Here is a 25,383-nt window from a genome sequence, read left to right as displayed (position 1 = left end):
TAGTGTGTCCGTGTGCTGTGTTGTGGTCACTTTAGTGTGTCCGTGTGTTGTGCTGTGGTCACTTTAGTGTGTCCGTGTGTTGTGGTCACTTTAGTGTGTCCGTGTGTTGTGTTGTGGTCACTTTAGTGTGTCCGTGTGTTGTGGTCACTTTAGTGTGTCCGTGTGTTTTGGTCACTTTAGTGTGTCCGTGTGTTTTGGTCACTTTAGTGTGTCCGTGTGTTTTGGTCACTTTAGTGTGTCCGTGTGTTGTGGTCACTTAGTGTGTCCGTGTGCTGTGTTGTGGTCACTTTAGTGTGTCCGTGTGTTGTGGTCACTTTAGTGTGTCCGTGTGTTGTGCTGTGGTCACTTTAGTGTGTCCGTGTGTTGTGGTCACTTTAGTGTGTCCGTGTGTTGTGGTCACTTTAGTGTGTCCGTGTGTTGTGGTCACTTTAGTGTGTCCGTGTGTTTTGGTCACTTTAGTGTGTCCGTGTGTTGTGGTCACTTTAGTGTGTCCGTGTGTTTTGGTCACTTTAGTGTGTCCGTGTGTTTTGGTCACTTTAGTTCTGTGTAAAATAAAAAAAAAAACAGTTAAATGTTTTTAGGTGAAAATGTCAGTCACGGGTCAAATAAACCGCTATACGTTTATGCTCTTCCAATCACAAGATGGCCGCTGTAATTGCCACGGCAACAGGTCCCTCTAGTGTTACTATAGCACATTCTCAGTACTTTTTGAGCTTATATTTCATACATTTGTGTGTTTTTAAATATGTGACGTGTTTTAGTCGTCCACTTCGAAGCTCTGCATCCGGGTCTTGAGTCTTAGGACCTGGACTTGGGTCATGTTGGTGGATCTGAACAGGTCCAGACCCGTCAGGATCTCGATGTCCCGGACTCGAGACGTGTGCGTCTGCAGAAGATCCTCCACCCACTGGGACTCGGGCTCCGCGCTCTGCAACCAGAAGAGAACCAGGTCTGAACCGGGTCTGAACCGGGTCTGAACCGGGTCTGAACCGAGTCTGAACCGGGTCTGAACCGGGTCTGAACCGGGTCTGAACCGAGTCTGAACCGATTCAAGATAAAAACACTTGAACTCGTAACACTGAGGGACACGGCCCACGACTCGAGGAAACCCAAACAAGTGAGACAAGAATCTGGAGCTCTCGTGATTTAAAGCCCTGAGAGGCGGGACAGAGGAGGGACAGAGGAGGGACAGAGGCGGGACAGAGGCGGGACAGAGGCGGGACAGAGGCGGGACGTGTCCAAATGTCTCATTTGACTGAGATATTTGGACACGTCCACTCTTTTGAGCGCACATCGCGGGCGCACCATGTGTCCTCAGTCCCACGAGTCAGTCCCAAGACCCAAGACATTTGGACATGTCCTCGAAGAGTTCTGTTCCAGTGGTTGTCCCAGGCCTGGGTCTGAGTCCTAAAGGTTCCCAGGCCTGGGTCTGAGTCCTAAAGGTTCCTCTGTGAGGGGAAGTTTCCACTCCCCGGACGAAGCTTGAAAGCCGCTGCTCTCGTCCCTTTGCAAAGCATTCTGGGATTCGTAGTCTTAGCGGCGCCTGCACCACGGTGGAGAGCCAAATATAATTATATCGCGGGCCAAATTTGGCTCCCAGGCCTGAGTTGGACATGTCTGGGTTGAGGCGTCAGCACATATGCCACGCTCCAGGCCGCAGTGTCGTGGGTTCAAATCCCTTCTCACAGTTTGCTGAATGTCCGTCCTTCTCTCTCACCCTCGTGTCTAATAAAGCTGAATGTCCTTCCTGCTCTCACCCCCCGTGGGCCATAAACCTGTTAAAGGTCAAACCGCAGCTCGACGAGGAGTCACTTCTGCAGAAACAGCGTGGCATTTACCGAGGTGAAAGGTCAGAGCGTGGCAGTTACCGAGGTGAAAGGTCAGAGCGTGGCAGTTACCGAGGTGAAAGGTCAGAGCGTGGCAGTTACCGAGGTGAAAGGTCAGAGCGTGGCATTTACCGAGGTGAAAGGTCAGAGCGTGGCAGTTACCGAGGTGAAAGGTCAGAGCGTGGCAGTTACCGAGGTGAAAGGTCAGAGCGTGGCAGTTACCGAGGTGAAAGGTCAGAGCGTGGCATTTACCGAGGTGAAAGGTCAGAGCGTGGCAGTTACCGAGGTGAAAGGTCAGAGCGTGGCAGTTACCGAGGTGAAAGGTCAGAGCGTGGCAGTTACCGAGGTGAAAGGTCAGAGCGTGGCATTTACCGAGGTGAAAGGTCAGAGCGTGGCATTTACCGAGGTGAAAGGTCAGAGCGTGGCAGTTACCGAGGTGAAAGGTCAGAGCGTGGCATTTACCGAGGTGAAAGGTCAGAGCGTGGCAGTTACCGAGGTGAAAGGTCAGAGCGTGGCAGTTACCGAGGTGAAAGGTCAGAGCGTGGCATTTACCGAGGTGAAAGGTCAGAGCGTGGCAGTTACCGAGGTGAAAGGTCAGAGCGTGGCATTTACCGAGGTGAAAGGTCAGAGCGTGGCAGTTACCGAGGTGAAAGGTCAGAGCGTGGCAGTTACCGAGGTGAAAGGTCAGAGCGTGGCAGTTACCGAGGTGAAAGGTCAGAGCGTGGCATTTACCGAGGTGAAAGGTCAGAGCGTGGCAGTTACCGAGGTGAAAGGTCAGAGCGTGGCAGTTACCGAGGTGAAAGGTCAGAGCGTGGCAGTTACCGAGGTGAAAGGTCAGAGCGTGGCATTTACCGAGGTGAAAGGTCAGAGCGTGGCAGTTACCGAGGTGAAAGGTCAGAGCGTGGCATTTACCGAGGTGAAAGGTCAGAGCGTGGCAGTTACCGAGGTGAAAGGTCAGAGCGTGGCATTTACCGAGGTGAAAGGTCAGAGCGTGGCAGTTACCGAGGTGAAAGGTCAGAGCGTGGCAGTTACCGAGGTGAAAGGTCAGAGCGTGGCAGTTACCGAGGTGAAAGGTCAGAGCGTGGCAGTTACCGAGGTGAAAGGTCAGAGCGTGGCAGTTACCGAGGTGAAAGGTCAGAGCGTGGCAGTTACCGAGGTGAAAGGTCAGAGCGTGGCATTTACCGAGGTGAAAGGTCAGAGCGTGGCAGTTACCGAGGTGAAAGGTCAGAGCGTGGCATTTACCGAGGTGAAAGGTCAGAGCGTGGCATTTACCGAGGTGAAAGGTCAGAGCGTGGCAGTTACCGAGGTGAAAGGTCAGAGCGTGGCAGTTACCGAGGTGAAAGGTCAGAGCGTGGCAGTTACCGAGGTGAAAGGTCAGAGCGTGGCATTTACCGAGGTGAAAGGTCAGAGCGTGGCAGTTACCGAGGTGAAAGGTCAGAGTGTGGCAGTTACCGAGGTGAAAGGTCAGAGCGTGGCATTTACCGAGGTGAAAGGTCAGAGCGTGGCAGTTACCGAGGTGAAAGGTCAGAGTGTGGCAGTTACCGAGGTGAAAGGTCAGAGCGTGGCATTTACCGAGGTGAAAGGTCAGAGCGTGGCAGTTACCGAGGTGAAAGGTCAGAGCGTGGCAGTTACCGAGGTGAAAGGTCAGAGCGTGGCAGTTACCGAGGTGAAAGGTCAGAGTGTGGCAGTTACCGAGGTGAAAGGTCAGAGCGTGGCATTTACCGAGGTGAAAGGTCAGAGCGTGGCAGTTACCGAGGTGAAAGGTCAGAGCGTGGCAGTTACCGAGGTGAAAGGTCAGAGCGTGGCAGTTACCGAGGTGAAAGGTCAGAGCGTGGCAGTTACCGAGGTGAAAGGTCAGAGCGTGGCAGTTACCGAGGTGAAAGGTCAGAGCGTGGCAGTTACCGAGGTGAAAGGTCAGAGCGTGGCAGTTACCGAGGTGAAAGGTCAGAGCGTGGCATTTACCGAGGTGAAAGGTCAGAGCGTGGCAGTTACCGAGGTGAAAGGTCAGAGTGTGGCAGTTACCGAGGTGAAAGGTCAGAGCGTGGCAGTTACCGAGGTGAAAGGTCAGAGCGTGGCAGTTACCGAGGTGAAAGGTCAGAGCGTGGCAGTTACCGAGGTGAAAGGTCAGAGCGTGGCAGTTACCGAGGTGAAAGGTCAGAGCGTGGCAGTTACCTTGGAAACAGATAAACAAATAACTCCAGAAAGAAAGAGACAAACAAATGTCAAAGACAAAACAGAAAGGAGGGAAATGTGTTTGTATTTCATCTGATTCTTTTGGTCTTTATCAGACTTAAACCAAAGTATTTATTATTTATTATTTTAAAATTGTGGAGCTGCTTCTGCGGTGAGACGTGCGTGTTCAGGAGGATCGGGTTTAAGGGTCCGGACGTCCCCCTGAACACCTGGGACGTCCCCTGAACACCTGGGACGTCCCCCTGAACACCTGGGACGTCCCCCTGAACACCTGGGACGTCCCCTGAACACCTGGGACGTCCCCCTGAACACCTGGGAGTCCCCCTGAACACCAGCTGAAAGAGGCAGAAGCCTGTGGCACAGCTCCCTCTGGTGGACACTGGGAACACAGCGGCTTCAATAAACATAACCCAGAGTCACAGGACTAAACAGGACTAAACAGGTCTAAACCAGGACTAAACCAGGACTAAACCAGGACTAAACAGGTCTAAACCAGGACTAAACCAGGACTAAAATGGGTCTGAACCAGAACTAAACTAGATCTAAACTAGATCTAAAGCAGGTCTAAACCAGGTCTGAACCAGGTCTAAACCAGGTCTAAACCAGGTCTAAACCAGGTCTTAAACCAGGTCTAAAGCAGGTCACAGCTCCCTCTGGTGGACACTGGGAACACAGCATCTTCCATAAACACAACTCAGTCAGTTTGATCCAAATCTCTAACAAAAGCCTCAAAATCGACTCCGTTTGTGTTTTTATTGTGCAGAACGTTTTCATAAAGCGCTGACCGATCTCTAAAAGCTCCTGTCCAGTCAGTAGGCTCTGTTCACAGCTAACAGGAGTCAACTAAATAACACGCTGTAGCCAAGGTATCACACTGTCACACTGTAACCATGGTATCACACTGTCACACTGTAACCATGGTATCACACTGTCACACTGTAACCATGGTAACAAACTGTCAATCTGTAGTCATGGTAACACACTGTCACACTGTAGCCATGGTAACACACTGTCACACTGTAGTCATGGTAACACACTGTCACACTGTAGCTATGGTAACACACTGTAACAGCTGTAGTCATGGTAACACACTGTCACACTGTAGCCATGGTAACACACTGTCACACTGTAACCATGGTAACACACTGTCACACTGTAGCCATGGTAACACACTGTCACACTGTAACCATGGTAATACACTGTCACACTGTAGTCATGGTAACACACTGTCACACTGTAGTCATGGTAACACACTGTCACGCTGTAACCATGGTAACACACTGTCACACTGTAGTCAGGGTAACACACTGTCACACTGTAGTCATGGTAACAGACTGTCACAGCTGTAGCCATGGTAACACACTGTAACACTGTAGTCATGGTAACACACTGTCACACTGTAACCATGGTAACACACTGTTACACTGTAACCATGGTATCACACTGTCACACTGTAACCATGGTAACAAACTGTCAATCTGTAGTCATGGCAACACACTGTCACACTCTAACCATGGTAACACACTGTCACACTGTAGTCATGGTAACACACTGTCACACTGTAACCATGGTAGCACACTGTCACACTGTAGCCATGGTAACACACTGTCACACTGTAACCATGGTAACACACTGTCACACTGTAGTCATGGTAACACACTGTCACACTGTAGTCATGGTAACACACTGTAACCATGGTAACACACTGTCACACTGTAACCATGGTAACACACTGTCACACTGTAGTCATGGTAACACACTGTCACACTGTAACCATGGTAACACACTGTCACACTGTAACCATGGTAACACACTGTCACACTGTAGTCATGGTAACACACTGTCACACTGTAGTCATGGTAACACACTGTAGTCATGGTAACACACTGTCACACTGTAACCATGGTAACACACTGTCACACTGTAGTCATGGTAACACACTGTCACACTGTAACCATGGTAACACACTGTCACACTGTAGCCATGGTAACACACTGTCACACTGTAACCATGGTAACACACTGTCACACTGTAGTCATGGTAACACACTGTCACACTGTAGTCATGGTAACACACTGTCACACTGTAACCATGGTAACACACTGTCACACTGTAGTCAGGGTAACACACTGTCACACTGTAGTCATGGTAACAGACTGTCAGAGCTGTAGCCATGGTAACACACTGTCACACTGTAGTCATGGTAACACACTGTCACAGCTGTAGTCATGGTAACACACTGTCAAAGCTGTAGCTATGGTAACACACTGTCACAGCTGTAGTCATGGTAACACACTGTCACACTGTAGTCATGGTAACACACTGTCACACTGTAGTCATGGTAACACACTGTCACAGCTGTAGTCACGGTAACACACTGTCACACTGTAGTCATGGTAACACACTGTCACACTGTAACCATGGTAACACACTGTCACAGCTGTAGTCATGGTAACACACTGTCACAGCTGTAACCATGGTAACACACTATCACACTGTAGTCATGGTAACACAGTCACACTGTAACCATGGTAACACACTGTTACAGCTGTAGTCATGGTAACACACTGTCACAGCTGTAGTCATGGTAACACACTGTCACAGCTGTAGCCATGGTAAAACACTGTCACACTGTAGTCATGGTAACACTGTCACACTGTAGTCATGGTAACACACTGTCACAGCTGTAACCATGGTAACACACTATCACACTGTAGTCATGGTAACACAGTCACACTGTAGTCATGGTAACACACTGTCACAGCTGTAGTCATGGTAACACACTGTCAAACTTTAACCATGGTAATACACTGTCTCAGCTGTAGTCATGGTAACACACTGTCACAGCTGTAGCCATGGTAACACACTGTCACGCTGTAACCATGGTAACACACTATCACACTGTAACCATGGTAACACACTGTCACACTGTAGTCATGGTAACACACTGTCACACTGTAACCATAGTAACACACTGTCACACTGTAGTCATGGTAACACACTGTCAAACTGTAGTCATGGTAACACACTGTCACACTGTAGTCATGGTAAAACACTGTCATACTGTAGTCATGGTTACACACTGTAACACTGTAGTCATGGTAACAAACTGTAGCCATGGTAACAAACTATCACACTGTAGTCATGGTACCACACTGTCACAGCTGTAACCATGGTAACAAACTGTCACACTGTAGCCATGGTAACACACTGTCACACTGTAGTCTTGGTAACACACTGTCACAGCTGTAGTCATGGTAACATATTGTCACACTGTAACCATGGTAACAAACTGTCACAGCTGTAGTCATGGTAACACACTGTCAGAGCTGTAGCCATGGTAACACACTGTCACACTGTAGTCATGGTAACACACTGTCACACTGTAGTCATGGTAACACACTGTCACACTGTAACCATGGTAACAAACTGTCACACTGTAGTCAGGGTAACACACTGTCACACTGTAGTCATGGTAACAGACTGTCACAGCTGTAGCCATGGTAACACACTGTCACACTGTAGTCATGGTAACACACTGTCACACTGTAACCATGGTAACACACTGTCACAGCTGTAGTCATGGTAACACACTGTCACAGCTGTAGCCATGGTAACACACTGTCACAGCTGTAGTCATGGTAACACACTGTCACACTGTAGTCATGGTAACACACTGTCACACTGTAGTCATGGTAACAAACGGTCACACTGTAACCATAGTAACACACTGTCACACTGTAGTCATGGTAACACACTGTCAAACTGTAGTCATGGTAACACACTGTCACACTGTAGTCATGGTAAAACACTGTCATACTGTAGTCATGGTTACACACTGTAACACTGTAGTCATGGTAACACACTGTAGCCATGGTAACAAACTATCACACTGTAGTCATGGTACCACACTGTCACAGCTGTAACCATGGTAACAAACTGTCACACTGTAGCCATGGTAACACACTGTCACACTGTAGTCTTGGTAACACACTGTCACACTGTAGTCAGGGTAACACACTGTCACACTGTAACCATGGTAACAAACTGTCACAGCTGTAGCCATGGTAACAGACTGTCACACTGTAGTCATGGTAACACACTGTCACACTGTAACCATGGTAACACACTGTCACAGCTGTAGTCATGGTAACACACTGTCACAGCTGTAGCCTTGGTAACACACTGTCACAGCTGTAGTCATGGTAACACACTGTCACACTGTAGTTATGGTAACACACTGTCACACTGTAGTCATGGTAACACACTGTCACAGCTGTAGTCATGGTAACACACTGTCACAGCTGTAGTCATGGTAACACACTGTCACACTGTAGTCATGGTAACACACTGTCACACTGTAACCATGGTAACACACTGTCACAGCTGTAGTCATGGTAACACACTGTCACAGCTGTAACCATGGTAACACACTATCACACTGTAGTCATGGTAACAAAGTCACACTGTAACCATGGTAACACACTGTTACAGCTGTAGTCATGGTAACACACTGTCACAGCTGTAGTCATGGTAACACACTGTCACAGCTGTAGCCATGGTAAAACACTGTCACACTGTAGTCATGGTAACACTGTCACAGCTGTAGCCATGGTAACACACTGTCACACTGTAGTCATGGTAACACTGTCACACTGTAGTCATGGTAACACACTGTCACAGCTGTAACCATGGTAACACACTATCACACTGTAGTCATGGTAACACAGTCACACTGTAGTCATGGTAACACACTGTCACAGCTGTAGTCATGGTAACACACTGTCAAACTTTAACCATGGTAACACACTGTCTCAGCTGTAGTCATGGTAACACACTGTCACAGCTGTAGCCATGGTAACACACCGTCACGCTGTAACCATGGTAACACACTGTCACACTGTAACCATGGTAACACAATGTCACAGCTGTAACCATGGTAACACACTGTCACACTGTAGCCATGGTAACACACTGTCACACTGTAGTCATGGTAACACACTGTCACACTGTAACCATGGTAACACACTGTCACACTGTAGTCATTGTAACACACTGTCAAACTGTAGTCATGGTAACACACTGTCACACTGTAGTCATGGTAACACACTGTCATACTGTAGTCATGGTTACACACTGTAACACTGTAGTCATGGTAACACACTGTAGCCATGGTAACACAGTCACACTGTAACCATGGTAACACACTGTTACAGCTGTAGTCATGGTAACACACTGTCACAGCTGTAGTCATGGTAACACACTGTCACAGCTGTAGCCATGGTAAAACACTGTCACACTGTAGTCATGGTAACACTGTCACACTGTAGTCATGGTAACACACTGTCACAGCTGTAACCATGGTAACACACTATCACACTGTAGTCATGGTAACACAGTCACACTGTAGTCATGGTAACACACTGTCACAGCTGTAGTCATGGTAACACACTGTCAAACTTTAACCATGGTAACACACTGTCTCAGCTGTAGTCATGGTAACACACTGTCACAGCTGTAGCCATGGTAACACACTGTCAGGCTGTAACCATGGTAAAACACTATCACACTGTAACCATGGTAACACACTGTCACACTGTAGTCATGGTAACACACTGTCACACTGTAACCATAGTAACACACTGTCACACTGTAGTCATGGTAACACACTGTCAAACTGTAGTCATGGTAACACACTGTCACACTGTAGTCATGGTAAAACACTGTCATACTGTAGTCATGGTTACACACTGTAACACTGTAGTCATGGTAACACACTGTAGCCATGGGAACAAACCATCACACTGTAGTCATGGTACCACACTGCCACAGCTGTAACCATGGTAACAAACTGTCACACTGTAGCCATGGTAACACACTGTCACACTGTAGTCTTGGTAACACACTGTCACAGCTGTAGTCATGGTAACATATTGTCACACTGTAACCATGGTAACAAACTGTCACAGCTGTAGTCATGGTAACACACTGTCAGAGCTGTAGCCATGGTAACACACTGTCACACTGTAGTCATGGTAACACACTGTCACACTGTAGTCATGGTAACACACTGTCACACTGTAACCATGGTAACACACTGTCACACTGTAGTCAGGGTAACACACTGTCACACTGTAGTCATGGTAACAGACTGTCACAGCTGTAGCCATGGTAACACACTGTCACACTGTAGTCATGGTAACACACTGTCACACTGTAACCATGGTAACACACTGTCACAGCTGTAGTCATGGTAACACACTGTCACAGCTGTAGCCATGGTAACACACTGTCACAGCTGTAGTCATGGTAACACACTGTCACACTGTAGTCATGGTAACACACTGTCACACTGTAGTCATGGTAACAAACGGTCACACTGTAACCATAGTAACACACTGTCACACTGTAGTCATGGTAACACACTGTCAAACTGTAGTCATGGTAACACACTGTCACACTGTAGTCATGGTAACACACTGTCACAGCTGTAGTCATGGTAACACACTGTCACACTGTAGTCATGGTAACACACTGTCACACTGTAACCATGGTAACACACTGTCACAGCTGTAGTCATGGTAACACACTGTCACAGCTGTAACCATGGTAACACACTATCACACTGTAGTCATGGTAACACAGTCACACTGTAACCATGGTAACACACTGTTACAGCTGTAGTTATGGTAACACACTGTCACAGCTGTAGTCATGGTAACACACTGTCACAGCTGTAGCCATGGTAAAACACTGTCACACTGTAGTCATGGCAACACTGTCACACTGTAGTCATGGTAACACACTGTCACAGCTGTAACCATGGTAACACACTATCACACTGTAGTCATGGTAACACAGTCACACTGTAGTCATGGTAACACACTGTCACAGCTGTAGTCATGGTAACACACTGTCGAACTTTAACCATGGTAACACACTGTCTCAGCTGTAGTCATGGTAACACACTGTCACAGCTGTAGCCATGGTAACACACCGTCACGCTGTAACCATGGTAACACACTATCACACTGTAACCATGGTAACACACTGTCACAGCTGTAGCCATGGTAACACACTGTCACACTGTAACCATGGTAACACAATGTCACAGCTGTAACCATGGTAACACACTGTCACACTGTAGCCATGGTAACACACTGTCACACTGTAGTCATGGTAACACACTGTCACACTGTAACCATGGTAACACACTGTCACACTGTAGTCATGGTAACACACTGTCACACTGTAACCATAGTAACACACTGTCACACTGTAGTCATTGTAACACTGTCAAACTGTAGTCATGGTAACACACTGTCACACTGTAGTCATGGTAACACACTGTCATACTGTGGTCATGGTTACACACTGTAACACTGTAGTCATGGTAACACACTGTAGCCATGGTAACAAACTATCACACTGTAGTCATGGTACCACACTGTCACAGCTGTAACCATGGTAACACACTGTCACACTGTAGTCTTGGTAACACACTGTCACAGCTCTAGTCATGGTAACATATTGTCACACTGTAACCATGGTAACACACTGTCACACTGTAGTCATGGTAACACACTGTCACACTGTAGTCATGGTAACACACTGTCACACTGTAACCATGGTAACACACTGTCACACTGTAGTCAGGGTAACACACTGTCACACTGTAGTCATGGTAACAGACTGTCACAGCTGTAGCCATGGTAACACACTGTCACACTGTAGTCATGGTAACACACTGTCACACTGTAACCATGGTAACACACTGTCACAGCTGTAGTCATGGTAACACACTGTCACAGCTGTAGCCATGGTAACACACTGTCACAGCTGTAGTCATGGTAACACACTGTCACACTGTAATTATGGTAACACACTGTCACACTGTAGTCATGGTAACACACTGTCACAGCTGTAGTCATGGTAACACACTGTCACACTGTAGTCATGGTAACACACTGTCACACTGTAACCATGGTAACACACTGTCACAGCTGTAGTCATGGTAACACACTGTCACAGCTGTAACCATGGTAACACACTATCACACTGTAGTCATGGTAACACAGTCACACTGTAACCATGGTAACACACTGTTACAGCTGTAGTCATGGTAACACACTGTCACAGCTGTAGTCATGGTAACACACTGTCACAGCTGTAGCCATGGTAAAACACTGTCACACTGTAGTCATGGCAACACTGTCACACTGTAGTCATTGTAACACACTGTCACAGCTGTAACCATGGTAACACACTATCACACTGTAGTCATGGTAACACAGTCACACTGTAGTCATGGTAACACACTGTCACAGCTGTAGTCATGGTAACACACTGTCAAACTTTAACCATGGTAACACACTGTCTCAGCTGTAGTCATGGTAACACACTGTCACAGCTGTAGCCATGGTAACACACCGTCACGCTGTAACCATGGTAACACACTATCACACTGTAACCATGGTAACACACTGTCACAGCTGTAGCCATGGTAACACACTGTCACACTGTAACCATGGTAACACAATGTCACAGCTGTAACCATGGTAACACACTGTCACACTGTAGCCATGGTAACACAATGTCACACTGTAGTCATGGTAACACACTGTCACACTGTAACCATGGTAACACACTGTCACACTGTAGTCATGGTAACACACTGTCACACTGTAACCATAGTAACACACTGTCACACTGTAGTCATTGTAACACACTGTCAAACTGTAGTCATGGTAACACACTGTCACACTGTAGTCATGGTAACACACTGTTATACTGTGGTCATGGTTACACACTGTAACACTGTAGTCATGGTAACACACTGTAGCCATGGTAACAAACTATCACACTGTAGTCATGGTACCACACTGTCACAGCTGTAACCATGGTAACAAACTGTCACACTGTAGCCATGGTAACACACTGTCACACTGTAGTCTTGGTAACACACTGTCACAGCTGTAGTCATGGTAACATATTGTCACACTGTAACCATGGTAACAAACTGTCACAGCTGTAGTCATGGTAACACACTGTCAGAGCTGTAGCCATGGTAACAAACTGTCACACTGTAACCATGGTAACACACTGTCACATCTGTAGTCATGGTAACAAACTGTCACACTGTAACCATGGTAACACACTGTCACAGCTGTAGTCATGGTAACAAACTGTCACACTGTAACCATGGTAACACACTATCACACTGTAGTCATGGTAACACAGTCACACTGTAGTCATGGTAACACACTGTCACAGCTGTAGTCATGGTAACACACGGTCACGGCTGTAGTCATGGTAACACACTGTCACAGCTGTAGTCATGGTAACATACTGTCACACTGTAGTCATGGTAACACGCTGTCACAGCTGTAACCATGGTAACACACTATCACACTGTAGTCATGGTAACACAGCCACACTGTAGTCATGGTAACACACTGTCACACTGTAGTCATGGTAACAGTCACACTGTAGTCATGGTAACACACTGTCACAGCTGTAGTCATGGTAAAACACTGTCACACTGTAGTCATGGTAACACTGTCACACTGTAGTCATGGTAACACACTGTCACGGCTGTAACCATGGTAACACACTATCACACTGTAGTCATGGTAACACAGCCACACTGTAGTCATGGTAACACACTGTCACACTGTAGTCATGGTAACAGTCACACTGTAGTCATGGTAACAGTCACACTGTAGTCATGGTAACACACTGTCACACTTTAACCATGGTAACACACTGTCACACTTTAACCATGGTAACACAATGTCACAGCTGTAGTCATGGTAACACACTGTCACAGCTGTAGCCATGGTAACACACTGTCAAGCTGTAACCATGGTAACACACTATCACACTGTAACCATGGTAACACACTATCACACTGTAACCATGATAACACTGTCACAGCTGTAGTCACGGTAACACACTGTCACAGCTGTAGCGATGGTAACACACTGTCACACTGTAACCATGGTAACACACTGTTACAGCTATATTAATGGTAACACACTGTCACAGCTGTAGCCATGATAACACACTGTCACAGCTGTAACCATGGTAACACACTGTCACAGCTGTAACCATGGTAACACACTGTCACAGCTGTAGTCATGGTAACACACTGTCACAGCTGTAACCATGGTAACACACTGTCACAGCTGTAGTCATGGTAACACACTGTAGTCATGGTAACACACTGTCACAGCTGTAGTCATGGTAACACACTGTCACAGCAGTAGTCATGGTAACACACTGCAGTCATGGTAACACACTGTCACAGCTGTAGTCATGGTAACACACTGTCACACTGTAGTCATGGTAACACACTGTCACAGCTGTAGTCATGGTAACACACTGTCACAGCTGTAGTCATGGTAACACACTGTCACTGCAGTAGTCATGGTAACAAATTGTCACAGCTGTAGCCATGGTAACACACTGTCACAGCTGTAATCATGGTAACACACTGTCACTGCAGTAGTCATGGTAACAAATTGTCACAGCTGTAGCCATGGTAACACACTGTCACAACTGTAGTCGTGGTAACACACTGTCACACTGTAGTCATGGTAACACACTGTCACAGCTGTAGTCATGGTAACACACTGTCACACTGTAATCATGGTAACACATTGTCACAGCTGTAGCCATGGTAACATACTGGCACAACTGTAGTCATGGTAACACACTGTCACAGCTGTAGTCATGGTAACACACTGTCACAGCAGTAGTCATGGTAACACACAGTAGTCATGGTAACACACTGTCACAGCTGTAGTCGTGGTAACACACTGTCACACTGTAGTCATGATAACACACTGTCACAGCTGTAACCATGGTAACACACTCTCACACTGTAGTCATGGGAACACACTGTCACAGCTGTAGTCATGGTAACACACTGTCACACTGTAGTCATGGTAACACACTGTCACAGCTGTAACCATGGTAACACACTGTCCCACTGTAGTAATGGTAAAACACTGTCACAGCTGTAGTCATGGTAACACACTGTAACCATGGTAACACACTGTCCCACTGTAGTCATGGTAACACACTGTCACAGCTGTAGTCATGGTAACACACTGTCACACTGTAACCATGGTAACAAACTGTCACACCGTAACCATGGTAACACACTGTCACACTGTAACCATGGTAACACACTGTCACAGCTGTAGTCATGGTAACACACTGTCACAGCTGTAGTCATGGTAACACACTGTCACACTGTAGCCATGGTAACACACTGTCACAGCTGTAACCATGGTAACACACTGTCACACTGTAGTCATGGTAATACACTGTCACAGCTGTAACCATGGTAACAAACTGTCACACTGTAACCATGGCAACACACTGTCACAGCTGTAGTCATGGTAACACACTGTCACACTGTAGCCATGGTAACACACTGTCACAGATGTAGTCATGGTAACACACTGTCACAGCTGTAACCATGGCAACACACTGTCACAGCTGTAGTCATGGTAACACACTGTCACACTGTAGTCATGGGAACACACTGTCACAGCTGTAGTCATGGTAACACACTGTCACACTGTAGTCATGGTAACACACTGTCACAGCTGTAACCATGGTAACACACTGTCCCACTGTAGTAATGGTAAAACACTGTCACAGCTGTAGTCATGGTAACACACTGTAACCATGGTAACACACTGTCCCACTGTAGTCATGGTAACACACTGTCACAGCTGTAGTCATGGTAACACACTGTCACACTGTAACCATGGTAACAAACTGTCACACCGTAACCATGGTAACACACTGTCACACTGTAACCATGGTAACACACTGTCACAGCTGTAGTCATGGTAACACACTGTCACAGCTGTAGTCATGGTAACACACTGTCACACTGTAGCCATGGTAACACACTGTCACAGCTGTAACCATGGTAACACACTGTCACACTGTAGTCATGGTAATACACTGTCACAGCTGTAACCATGGTAACAAACTGTCACACTGTAACCATGGCAACACACTGTCACAGCTGTAGTCATGGTAACACACTGTCACACTGTAGCCATGGTAACACACTGTCACAGATGTAGTCATGGTAACACACTGTCACAGCTGTAACCATGGTAACAAACTGTCACACTGTAACCATGGTAACACACTGTCACACTGTAAGCATGGTAACACACTGTCACAATGTAGTCATGGTAACACACTGTCACACTGTAGTCATGGTAAAATACTTTCACACTGTAGTCATGGTAACACACTGTCACAGCTGTAGTCAGGGTAACACACTGTCACACTGTAGTAATGGTAACACACTGTCACACTGTAGTCATGGTAACACACTGTCACAGCTGTAACCCTGGTAACACACTGTCCCACTGTAGTCATGGTAACACACTGTCACAGCTGTAGTCATGGTAACACACTGTCACAGCTGTAGTCAGGGTAACACACTTTCACAGCTGTAGTCAGGGTAACACACTGTCACAGCTGTAGTCATGGTAACACACTGCCACACTGTAGTCATGGTAACACACTGTCACAGCTGTAGTCAGGGTAGCACACTGTCACAGATGTAGTCATGGTAACACACTGTCACACTGTGGTCATGGTAACACACTGTCACACTGTAGTCATGGTAACACACTGTCACACTGTAGTCATGGTAACAAACGGTCACACTGTAACCATAGTAACACACTGTCACACTGTAGTCATGGTAACACACTGTCAAACTGTAGTCATGGTAACACACTGTCACACTGTAGTCATGGTAAAACACTGTCATACTGTAGTCATGGTTACACACTGTAACACTGTAGTCATGGTAACACACTGTAGCCATGGTAACAAACTATCACACTGTAGTCATGGTACCACACTGTCACAGCTGTAACCATGGTAACAAACTGTCACACTGTAGCCATGGTAACACACTGTCACACTGTAGTCTTGGTAACACACTGTCACAGCTCTAGTCATGGTAACATATTGTCACACTGTAACCATGGTAACAAACTGTCACAGCTGTAGTCATGGTAACACACTGTCAGAGCTGTAGCCATGGTAACACACTGTCAGACTGTAGTCATGGTAACACACTGTCACACTGTAGTCATGGTAACACACTGTCACACTGTAACCATGGTAACACACTGTCACACTGTAGTCAGGGTAACACACTGTCACACTGTAGTCATGGTAACAGACTGTCACAGCTGTAGCCATGGTAACACACTGTCACACTGTAGTCATGGTAACACACTGTCACACTGTAACCATGGTAACACACTGTCACAGCTGTAGTCATGGTAACACACTGTCACAGCTGTAGCCATGGTAACACACTGTCACAGCTGTAGTCATGGTAACACACTGTCACACTGTAGTTATGGTAACACACTGTCACACTGTAGTCATGGTAACACACTGTCACAGCTGTAGTCATGGTAATACACTGTCACACTGTAGTCATGGTAACACACTGTCACACTGTAACCATGGTAACACACTGTCACAGCTGTAGTCATAGTAACACACTGTCACAGCTGTAACCATGGTAACACACTATCACACTGTAGTCATGGTAACACAGTCACACTGTAACCATGGTAACACACTGTTACAGCTGTAGTCATGGTAACACACTGTCACAGCTGTAGTCATGGTAACACACTGTCACAGCTGTAGCCATGGTAAAACACTGTCACACTGTAGTCATGGCAACACTGTCACACTGTAGTCATGGTAACACACTGTCACAGCTGTAACCATGGTAACACACTATCACACTGTAGTCATGGTAACACAGTCACACTGTAGTCATGGTAACACACTGTCATAGCTGTAGTCATGGTAACACACTGTCAAACTTTAACCATGGTAACACACTGTCTCAGCTGTAGTCATGGTAACACACTGTCACAGCTGTAGCCATGGTAACACACCGTCACGCTGTAACCATGGTAACACACTATCACACTGTAACCATGGTAACACACTGTCACAGCTGTAGCCATGGTAACACACTGTCACACTGTAACCATGGTAACACAATGTCACAGCTGTAACCATGGTAACACACTGTCACACTGTAGCCATGGTAACACACTGTCACACTGTAGTCATGGTAACACACTGTCACACTGTAACCATGGTAACACACTGTCACACTGTAGTCATGGTAACACACTGTCACACTGTAACCATAGTAACACACTGTCACACTGTAGTCATTGTAACACACTGTCAAACTGTAGTCATGGTAACACACTGTCACACTGTAGTCATGGTAACACACTGTCATACTGTGGTCATGGTTACACACTGTAACACTGTAGTCATGGTAACACACTGTAGCCATGGTAACAAACTATCACACTGTAGTCATGGTACCACGCTGTCACAGCTGTAACCATGGTAACAAACTGTCACACTGTAGCCATGGTAACACACTGTCACACTGTAGTCTTGGTAACACACTGTCACAGCTGTAGTCATGGTAACATATTGTCACACTGTAACCATGGTAACAAACTGTCACAGCTGTAGTCATGGTAACACACTGTCAGAGCTGTAGCCATGGTAACAAACTGTCACACTGTAACCATGGTAACACACTGTCACATCTGTAGTCATGGTAACAAACTGTCACACTGTAAACATGGTAACACACTATCACACTGTAGTCATAGTACCACACTGTCACAGCTGTAGTCATGGTAACACACTGTCACACTGTAGTCATGGTAACACATTGTCAAAGCTGTAACCATGGTAACACACTGTCACAGCTGTAGTCATGGTAACACACTGTCAGAGCTGTAGCCATGGTAACAAACTGTCACGCTGTAACCATGGTAACAAACTGTCACACTGTAACCATGGTAACACACTGTCACAGCTATAGTCATGGTAACAAACTGTCACACTGTAACCATGGTAACACACTATCACACTGTAGTCATGGTAACACAGTCACACTGTAGTCATGGTAACACACTGTCACAGCTGTAGTCATGGTAACACACGGTCACGGCTGTAGTCATGGTAACACACTGTCACAGCTGTAGCCATGTTAACACACTGTCACGCTTTAACCATGGTAAAACACTGTCACACTGTAGTCATGGTAACACTGTCACACTGTAGTCATGGTAACACGCTGTCACAGCTGTAACCATGGTAACACACTATCACACTGTAGTCATGGTAACACAGCCACACTGTAGTCATGGTAACACACTGTCACACTGTAGTCATGGTAACAGTCACACTGTAGTCATGGTAACACACTGTCACAGCTGTAGTCATGGTAAAACACTGTCACACTGTAGTCATGGTAACACTGTCACACTGTAGTCATGGTAACACACTGTCACGGCTGTAACCATGGTAACACACTATCACACTGTAGTCATGGTAACACAGCCACACTGTAGTCATGGTAACACACTGTCACACTGTAGTCATGGTAACAGTCACACTGTAGTCATGGTAACAGTCACACTGTAGTCATGGTAACACACTGTCACACTTTAACCATGGTAACACACTGTCACACTTTAACCATGGTAACACAATGTCACAGCTGTAGTCATGGTAACACACTGTCACAGCTGTAGCCATGGTAACACACTGTCACGCTGTAACCATGGTAACACACTATCACACTGTAACCATGGTAACACACTATCACACTGTAACCATGATAACACACTGTCACAGCTGTAGTCACGGTAACACACTGTCACAGCTGTAGCGATGGTAACACACTGTCACAGCTGTAGTCATGGTAACACACTGTCACAGCTGTAACCATGGTAACACACTGTCACAGCTGTAGTCATGGTAACACACTGTAGTCATGGTAACACACTGTCACAGCTGTAGTCATGGTAACACACTGTCACAGCAGTAGTCATGGTAACACACTGCAGTCATGGTAACACACTGTCACAGCTGTAGTCATGGTAACACACTGTCACAGCTGTAACCATGGTAACACACTGTCACAGCTGTAACCATGGTAACACACTGTCACAGCTGTAGTCATGGTAACACACTGTCACAGCTGTAACCATGGTAACACACTGTCACAGCTGTAGTCATGGTAACACACTGTAGTCATGGTAACACACTGTCACAGCTGTAGTCATGGTAACACACTGTCACAGCAGTAGTCATGGTAACACACTGCAGTCATGGTAACACACTGTCACAGCTGTAGTCATGGTAACACACTGTCACACTGTAGTCATGGTAACACACTGTCACAGCTGTAGTCATGGTAACACACTGTCACTGCAGTAGTCATGGTAACAAATTGTCACAGCTGTAGCCATGGTAACACACTGTCACAGCTGTAGTCATGGTAACACACTGTCACTGCAGTAGTCATGGTAACAAATTGTCACAGCTGTAGCCATGGTAACACACTGTCACAACTGTAGTCGTGGTAACACACTGTCACACTGTAGTCATGGTAACACACTGTCACAGCTGTAGTCATGGTAACACACTGTCACACTGTAATCATGGTAACACATTGTCACAGCTGTAGCCATGGTAACATACTGGCACAACTGTAGTCATGGTAACACACTGTCACAGCTGTAGTCATGGTAACACACTGTCACAGCAGTAGTCATGGTAACACACAGTAGTCATGGTAACACACTGTCACAGCTGTAGTCGTGGTAACACACTGTCACACTGTAGTCATGATAACACACTGTCACAGCTGTAACCATGGTAACACACTCTCACACTGTAGTCATGGGAACACACTGTCACAGCTGTAGTCATGGTAACACACTGTCACACTGTAGTCATGGTAACACACTGTCACAGCTGTAACCATGGTAACACACTGTCCCACTGTAGTAATGGTAAAACACTGTCACAGCTGTAGTCATGGTAACACACTGTAACCATGGTAACACACTGTCCCACTGTAGTCATGGTAACACACTGTCACAGCTGTAGTCATGGTAACACACTGTCACACTGTAACCATGGTAACAAACTGTCACACCGTAACCATGGTAACACACTGTCACACTGTAACCATGGTAACACACTGTCACAGCTGTAGTCATGGTAACACACTGTCACAGCTGTAGTCATGGTAACACACTGTCACACTGTAGCCATGGTAACACACTGTCACAGCTGTAACCATGGTAACACACTGTCACACTGTAGTCATGGTAATACACTGTCACAGCTGTAACCATGGTAACAAACTGTCACACTGTAACCATGGCAACACACTGTCACAGCTGTAGTCATGGTAACACACTGTCACACTGTAGCCATGGTAACACACTGTCACAGATGTAGTCATGGTAACACACTGTCACAGCTGTAACCATGGTAACAAACTGTCACACTGTAACCATGGTAACACACTGTCACACTGTAAGCATGGTAACACACTGTCACAATGTAGTCATGGTAACACACTGTCACACTGTAGTCATGGTAAAAAACTTTCACACTGTAGTCATGGTAACACACTGTCACAGCTGTAGTCAGGGTAACACACTGTCACACTGTAGTAATGGTAACACACTGTCACACTGTAGTCATGGTAACACACTGTCACAGCTGTAACCCTGGTAACACACTGTCCCACTGTAGTCATGGTAACACACTGTCACAGCTGTAGTCATGGTAACACACTGTCACAGCTGTAGTCAGGGTAACACACTTTCACAGCTGTAGTCAGGGTAACACACTGTCACAGCTGTAGTCATGGTAACACACTGCCACACTGTAGTCATGGTAACACACTATCACAGCTGTAGTCAGGGTAGCACACTGTCACAGATGTAGTCATGGTAACACACTGTCACACTGTGGTCATGGTAACACACTGTCACACTGTAGTCATGGTAACACACTGTCACAGCTGTAACCATGGTACCACACTGTCACAGCTGTAACCATGGTAACACACTCTCACAGCTGTAACCATGGTAACACACTGTCACACTGTAACCATGGTAACACACTGTCACACTGTAGTCATGGGAACACACAGTCACAGCTGTAGTCATGGTAACACACTGTCACAGTTGTAACCATGGTAACACACTGCCACACTGTAACCATGGTAACACCCTGTCACACTGTAGTCATGGTAACACACTGTCACACTGTAGCCATGGTAACAAACTGTCACAGATGTAGTCATGGTAACACACTGTCACAGCTGTAACCATGGTAACAAACTGTCACACTGTAACCATGGCAACACACTGTCACAGCTGTAGTCATGGTAACACACTGTCACACTGTAGCCATGGTAACACACTGTCACAGATGTAGTCATGGTAACACACTGTCACAGCTGTAACCATGGTAACAAACTGTCACACTGTAACCATGGTAACACACTGTCACACTGTAGTCATGGTAACACACTGTCACAGCTGTAGTCAGGGTAGCACACTGTCACAGATGTAGTCATGGTAACACACTGTCACACTGTAGTCATGGTAACACACTGTCACACTGTAGTCATGGTAACACACTGTCACAGCTGTAACCATGGTACCACACTGTCACAGCTGTAACCATGGTAACACACTGTCACAGCTGTAACCATGGTAACACACTGTCACACTGTAACCATGGTAACACACTGTCACACTGTAGTCATGGGAACACACAGTCACAGCTGTAGTCATGGTAACACACTGTCACAGTTGTAACCATGGTAACACACTGCCACACTGTAGTCATGGTAACACACTGTCACAGCTGTAGTCATGGTAAAACACTGTCAAGGCTGTAACCATGGTAACACACTGTCACAGCTGTAACCATGGTAACACACTGTCACACTGTAGTCATGGGAACACACAGTCACAGCTGTAGTCATGGTAACACACTGTCACAGTTGTTACCATGGTAACACACTGCCACACTGTAGTCATGGTAACACACTGTCACAGCTGTAGTCAAGGTAACACACTGTCACATCTGTAGTCATGGTAACACACTGTCACAGCTGTATTCATGGTAACACTGTCACAGCTTTAGTCATGGTAACACACTGTCACACTGTAACCATGGTAACAAACTGTCACACTGTAACCATGGTAACACACTGTCACACTGTAACCATGGTAACACAATTTCACAGCTGTAGTCATGGTAACACACTGTCACAGCTGTAGTCATGGTAACACACTGTCACACTGTAGCCATGGTAACACACTGTCACAGCTGTAGTCATGGTAATACACTGTCACACTGTAGTCATGGTAACACACTGTCACAGCTGTAACCATGGTAACACACTGTCACACTGTAAGCATGGTAACACACTGTCACAGCTGTAGTCATTGTAACACTGTCACAGCTGTAGTCATGGTAACACACTGTCACACTGTAGTCATGGTAACACTGTCACAGCTGTAGCCATGGTAACACACAATCCCACTGTAGTCATGGTAACACACTGTCACAGCTGTAGTCATGGTAACACACTGTCACATCTGTAGTCATGGTAACACACTGTCACACTGTAACCATGGTAACAAACTGTCACACCGTAACCATGGTAACACACTGTCACACTGTAACCATGGTAACAAACTGTCACACCGTAACCATGGTAACACACTGTCACAGCTGTAGTCATGGTAACACACTGTCACACTGTAGCCATGGTAACACACTGTCACACTGTAACCATGGTAACACACTGTCCCACTGTAGTCATGGTAACACACTGTCACATCTGTAGTCATGGTAACACACTGTCACACTGTAACCATGGTAACAAACTGTCACACCGTAACCATGGTAACACACTGTCACACTGTAACCATGGTAACAAACTGTCACACCGTAACCATGGTAACACACTGTCACAGCTGTAGTCATGGTAACACACTGTCACACTGTAGCCATGGTAACACACTGTCACACTGTAACCATGGTAACAAACTGTCACACCGTAACCATGGTAACACACTGTCACAGCTGTAGTCATGGTAACACACTGTCACACTGTAGCCATGGTAACACACTGTCACACTGTAGCCATGGTAACACACTGTCACAGCTGTAACCATGGTAACACACTGTCACACTGTAGTCATGGTAATACACTGTCACAGCTGTAACCATGGTAACAAACTGTCACACTGTAACTATGGCAACACACTGTCACACTGTAACCATGGTAACACACTGTCACAATGTAGTCATGGTAACACACTGTCACACTGTAGTCATGGTAAAAAACTTTCACACCGTAGTCATGGTAACACACTGTCACAGCTGTAGTCAGGGTAACACACTGTCACAATGTAGTCATGGTAACACACTGTCAGAGCTGTAACCATGGTAACACACTGTCCCACTGTAGTCATGGTAACACACTGTCACAGATGTAGTCATGGTAACACACTGTCACAGCTGTAGTCAGGGTAACACACTTTCACAGCTGTAGTCAGGGTAACACACTGTCACAGCTGTAGTCATGGTAACACACTGTCACACTGTAGTCATGGTAACACACTGTCACAGCTGTAGTCAGGGTAGCACACTGTCACAGATGTAGTCATGGTAACACACTGTCACACTGTAGTCATGGTAACACACTGTCACACTGTAGTCATGGTAACACACTGTCACAGCTGTAACCATGGTAACACACTGTCCCACTGTAGTCATGGTAACACACTGTCACAGCTGTAACCATGGTAACACACTATCACAGCTGTAACCATGGTAACACACTGTTACAGCTGTAACCATGGTAACACACTGTCACACTGTGGTCATGGTAACACTGTCACAGCTGTAGTCATGGTAAAACAAGGTCACAGCTGTAACCATGGTAACACACTGTCACAGCTGTAACCATGGTAACATACTGTCACACTGTAGTCATGGGAACACACAGTCACAGCTGTAGTTATGGTAACACACTGTCACAGTTGTAACCATGGTAACACACTGCCAGACTGTAGTCATGGTAACACACTGTCACAGCTGTAGTCAAGGTAACACACAGTCACAGCTGTAGTCATGGTAACACACTGTCACAGCTGTATTCATGGTAACACTGTCACAGCTTTAGTCATGGTAACACACTGTCACACTGTAACCATGGTAACAAACTGTCACACTGTAACCATGGTAACACACTGTCACACTGTAACTATGGTAACACAATTTCACAGCTGTAGTCATGGTAACACACTGTCACAGCTGTAGTCATGGAAACACACTGTCACACTGTAGCCATGGTAACACACTGTCAGAGCTGTAGTCATGGTAATACACTGTCACACTGTAGTCATGGTAACACACT

General features: G+C 46.2%; 1 protein-coding gene across 2 annotated transcripts in view; it reads right to left on the bottom strand.

Annotated features, from left to right (window-relative positions):
* Positions 1-646: 646 nt before the first annotated feature.
* LOC140362231 (autotaxin-like) overlaps positions 647-25,383 on the bottom strand; it is a 113,887-nt gene continuing 89,150 nt past the window's right edge. The window contains exon 24 of one of the 2 annotated variants that reach the window (XM_072448325.1): positions 647-928. In XM_072448325.1, coding sequence (XP_072304426.1) covers positions 758-928 — 171 coding nt within the window. In that variant the 3' untranslated portion in view covers positions 647-757. The remainder of the gene's footprint in view (positions 929-25,383) is intronic. The other variant, XM_072448326.1, reaches the window with a different exon arrangement.

The sequence above is a fragment of the Eucyclogobius newberryi genome, unplaced genomic scaffold (assembly GCF_026437365.1).
Source record: "Eucyclogobius newberryi isolate DKJ021-1_F unplaced genomic scaffold, fEucNew1.0.hap1 SCAF_16, whole genome shotgun sequence".
In the NCBI taxonomy this organism is placed as follows: Eukaryota; Metazoa; Chordata; class Actinopteri; order Gobiiformes; family Gobiidae; genus Eucyclogobius; species Eucyclogobius newberryi.
Note: the sequence above shows the minus strand (reverse complement) of the source record. Positions and strands in the feature narration are given on the sequence as shown.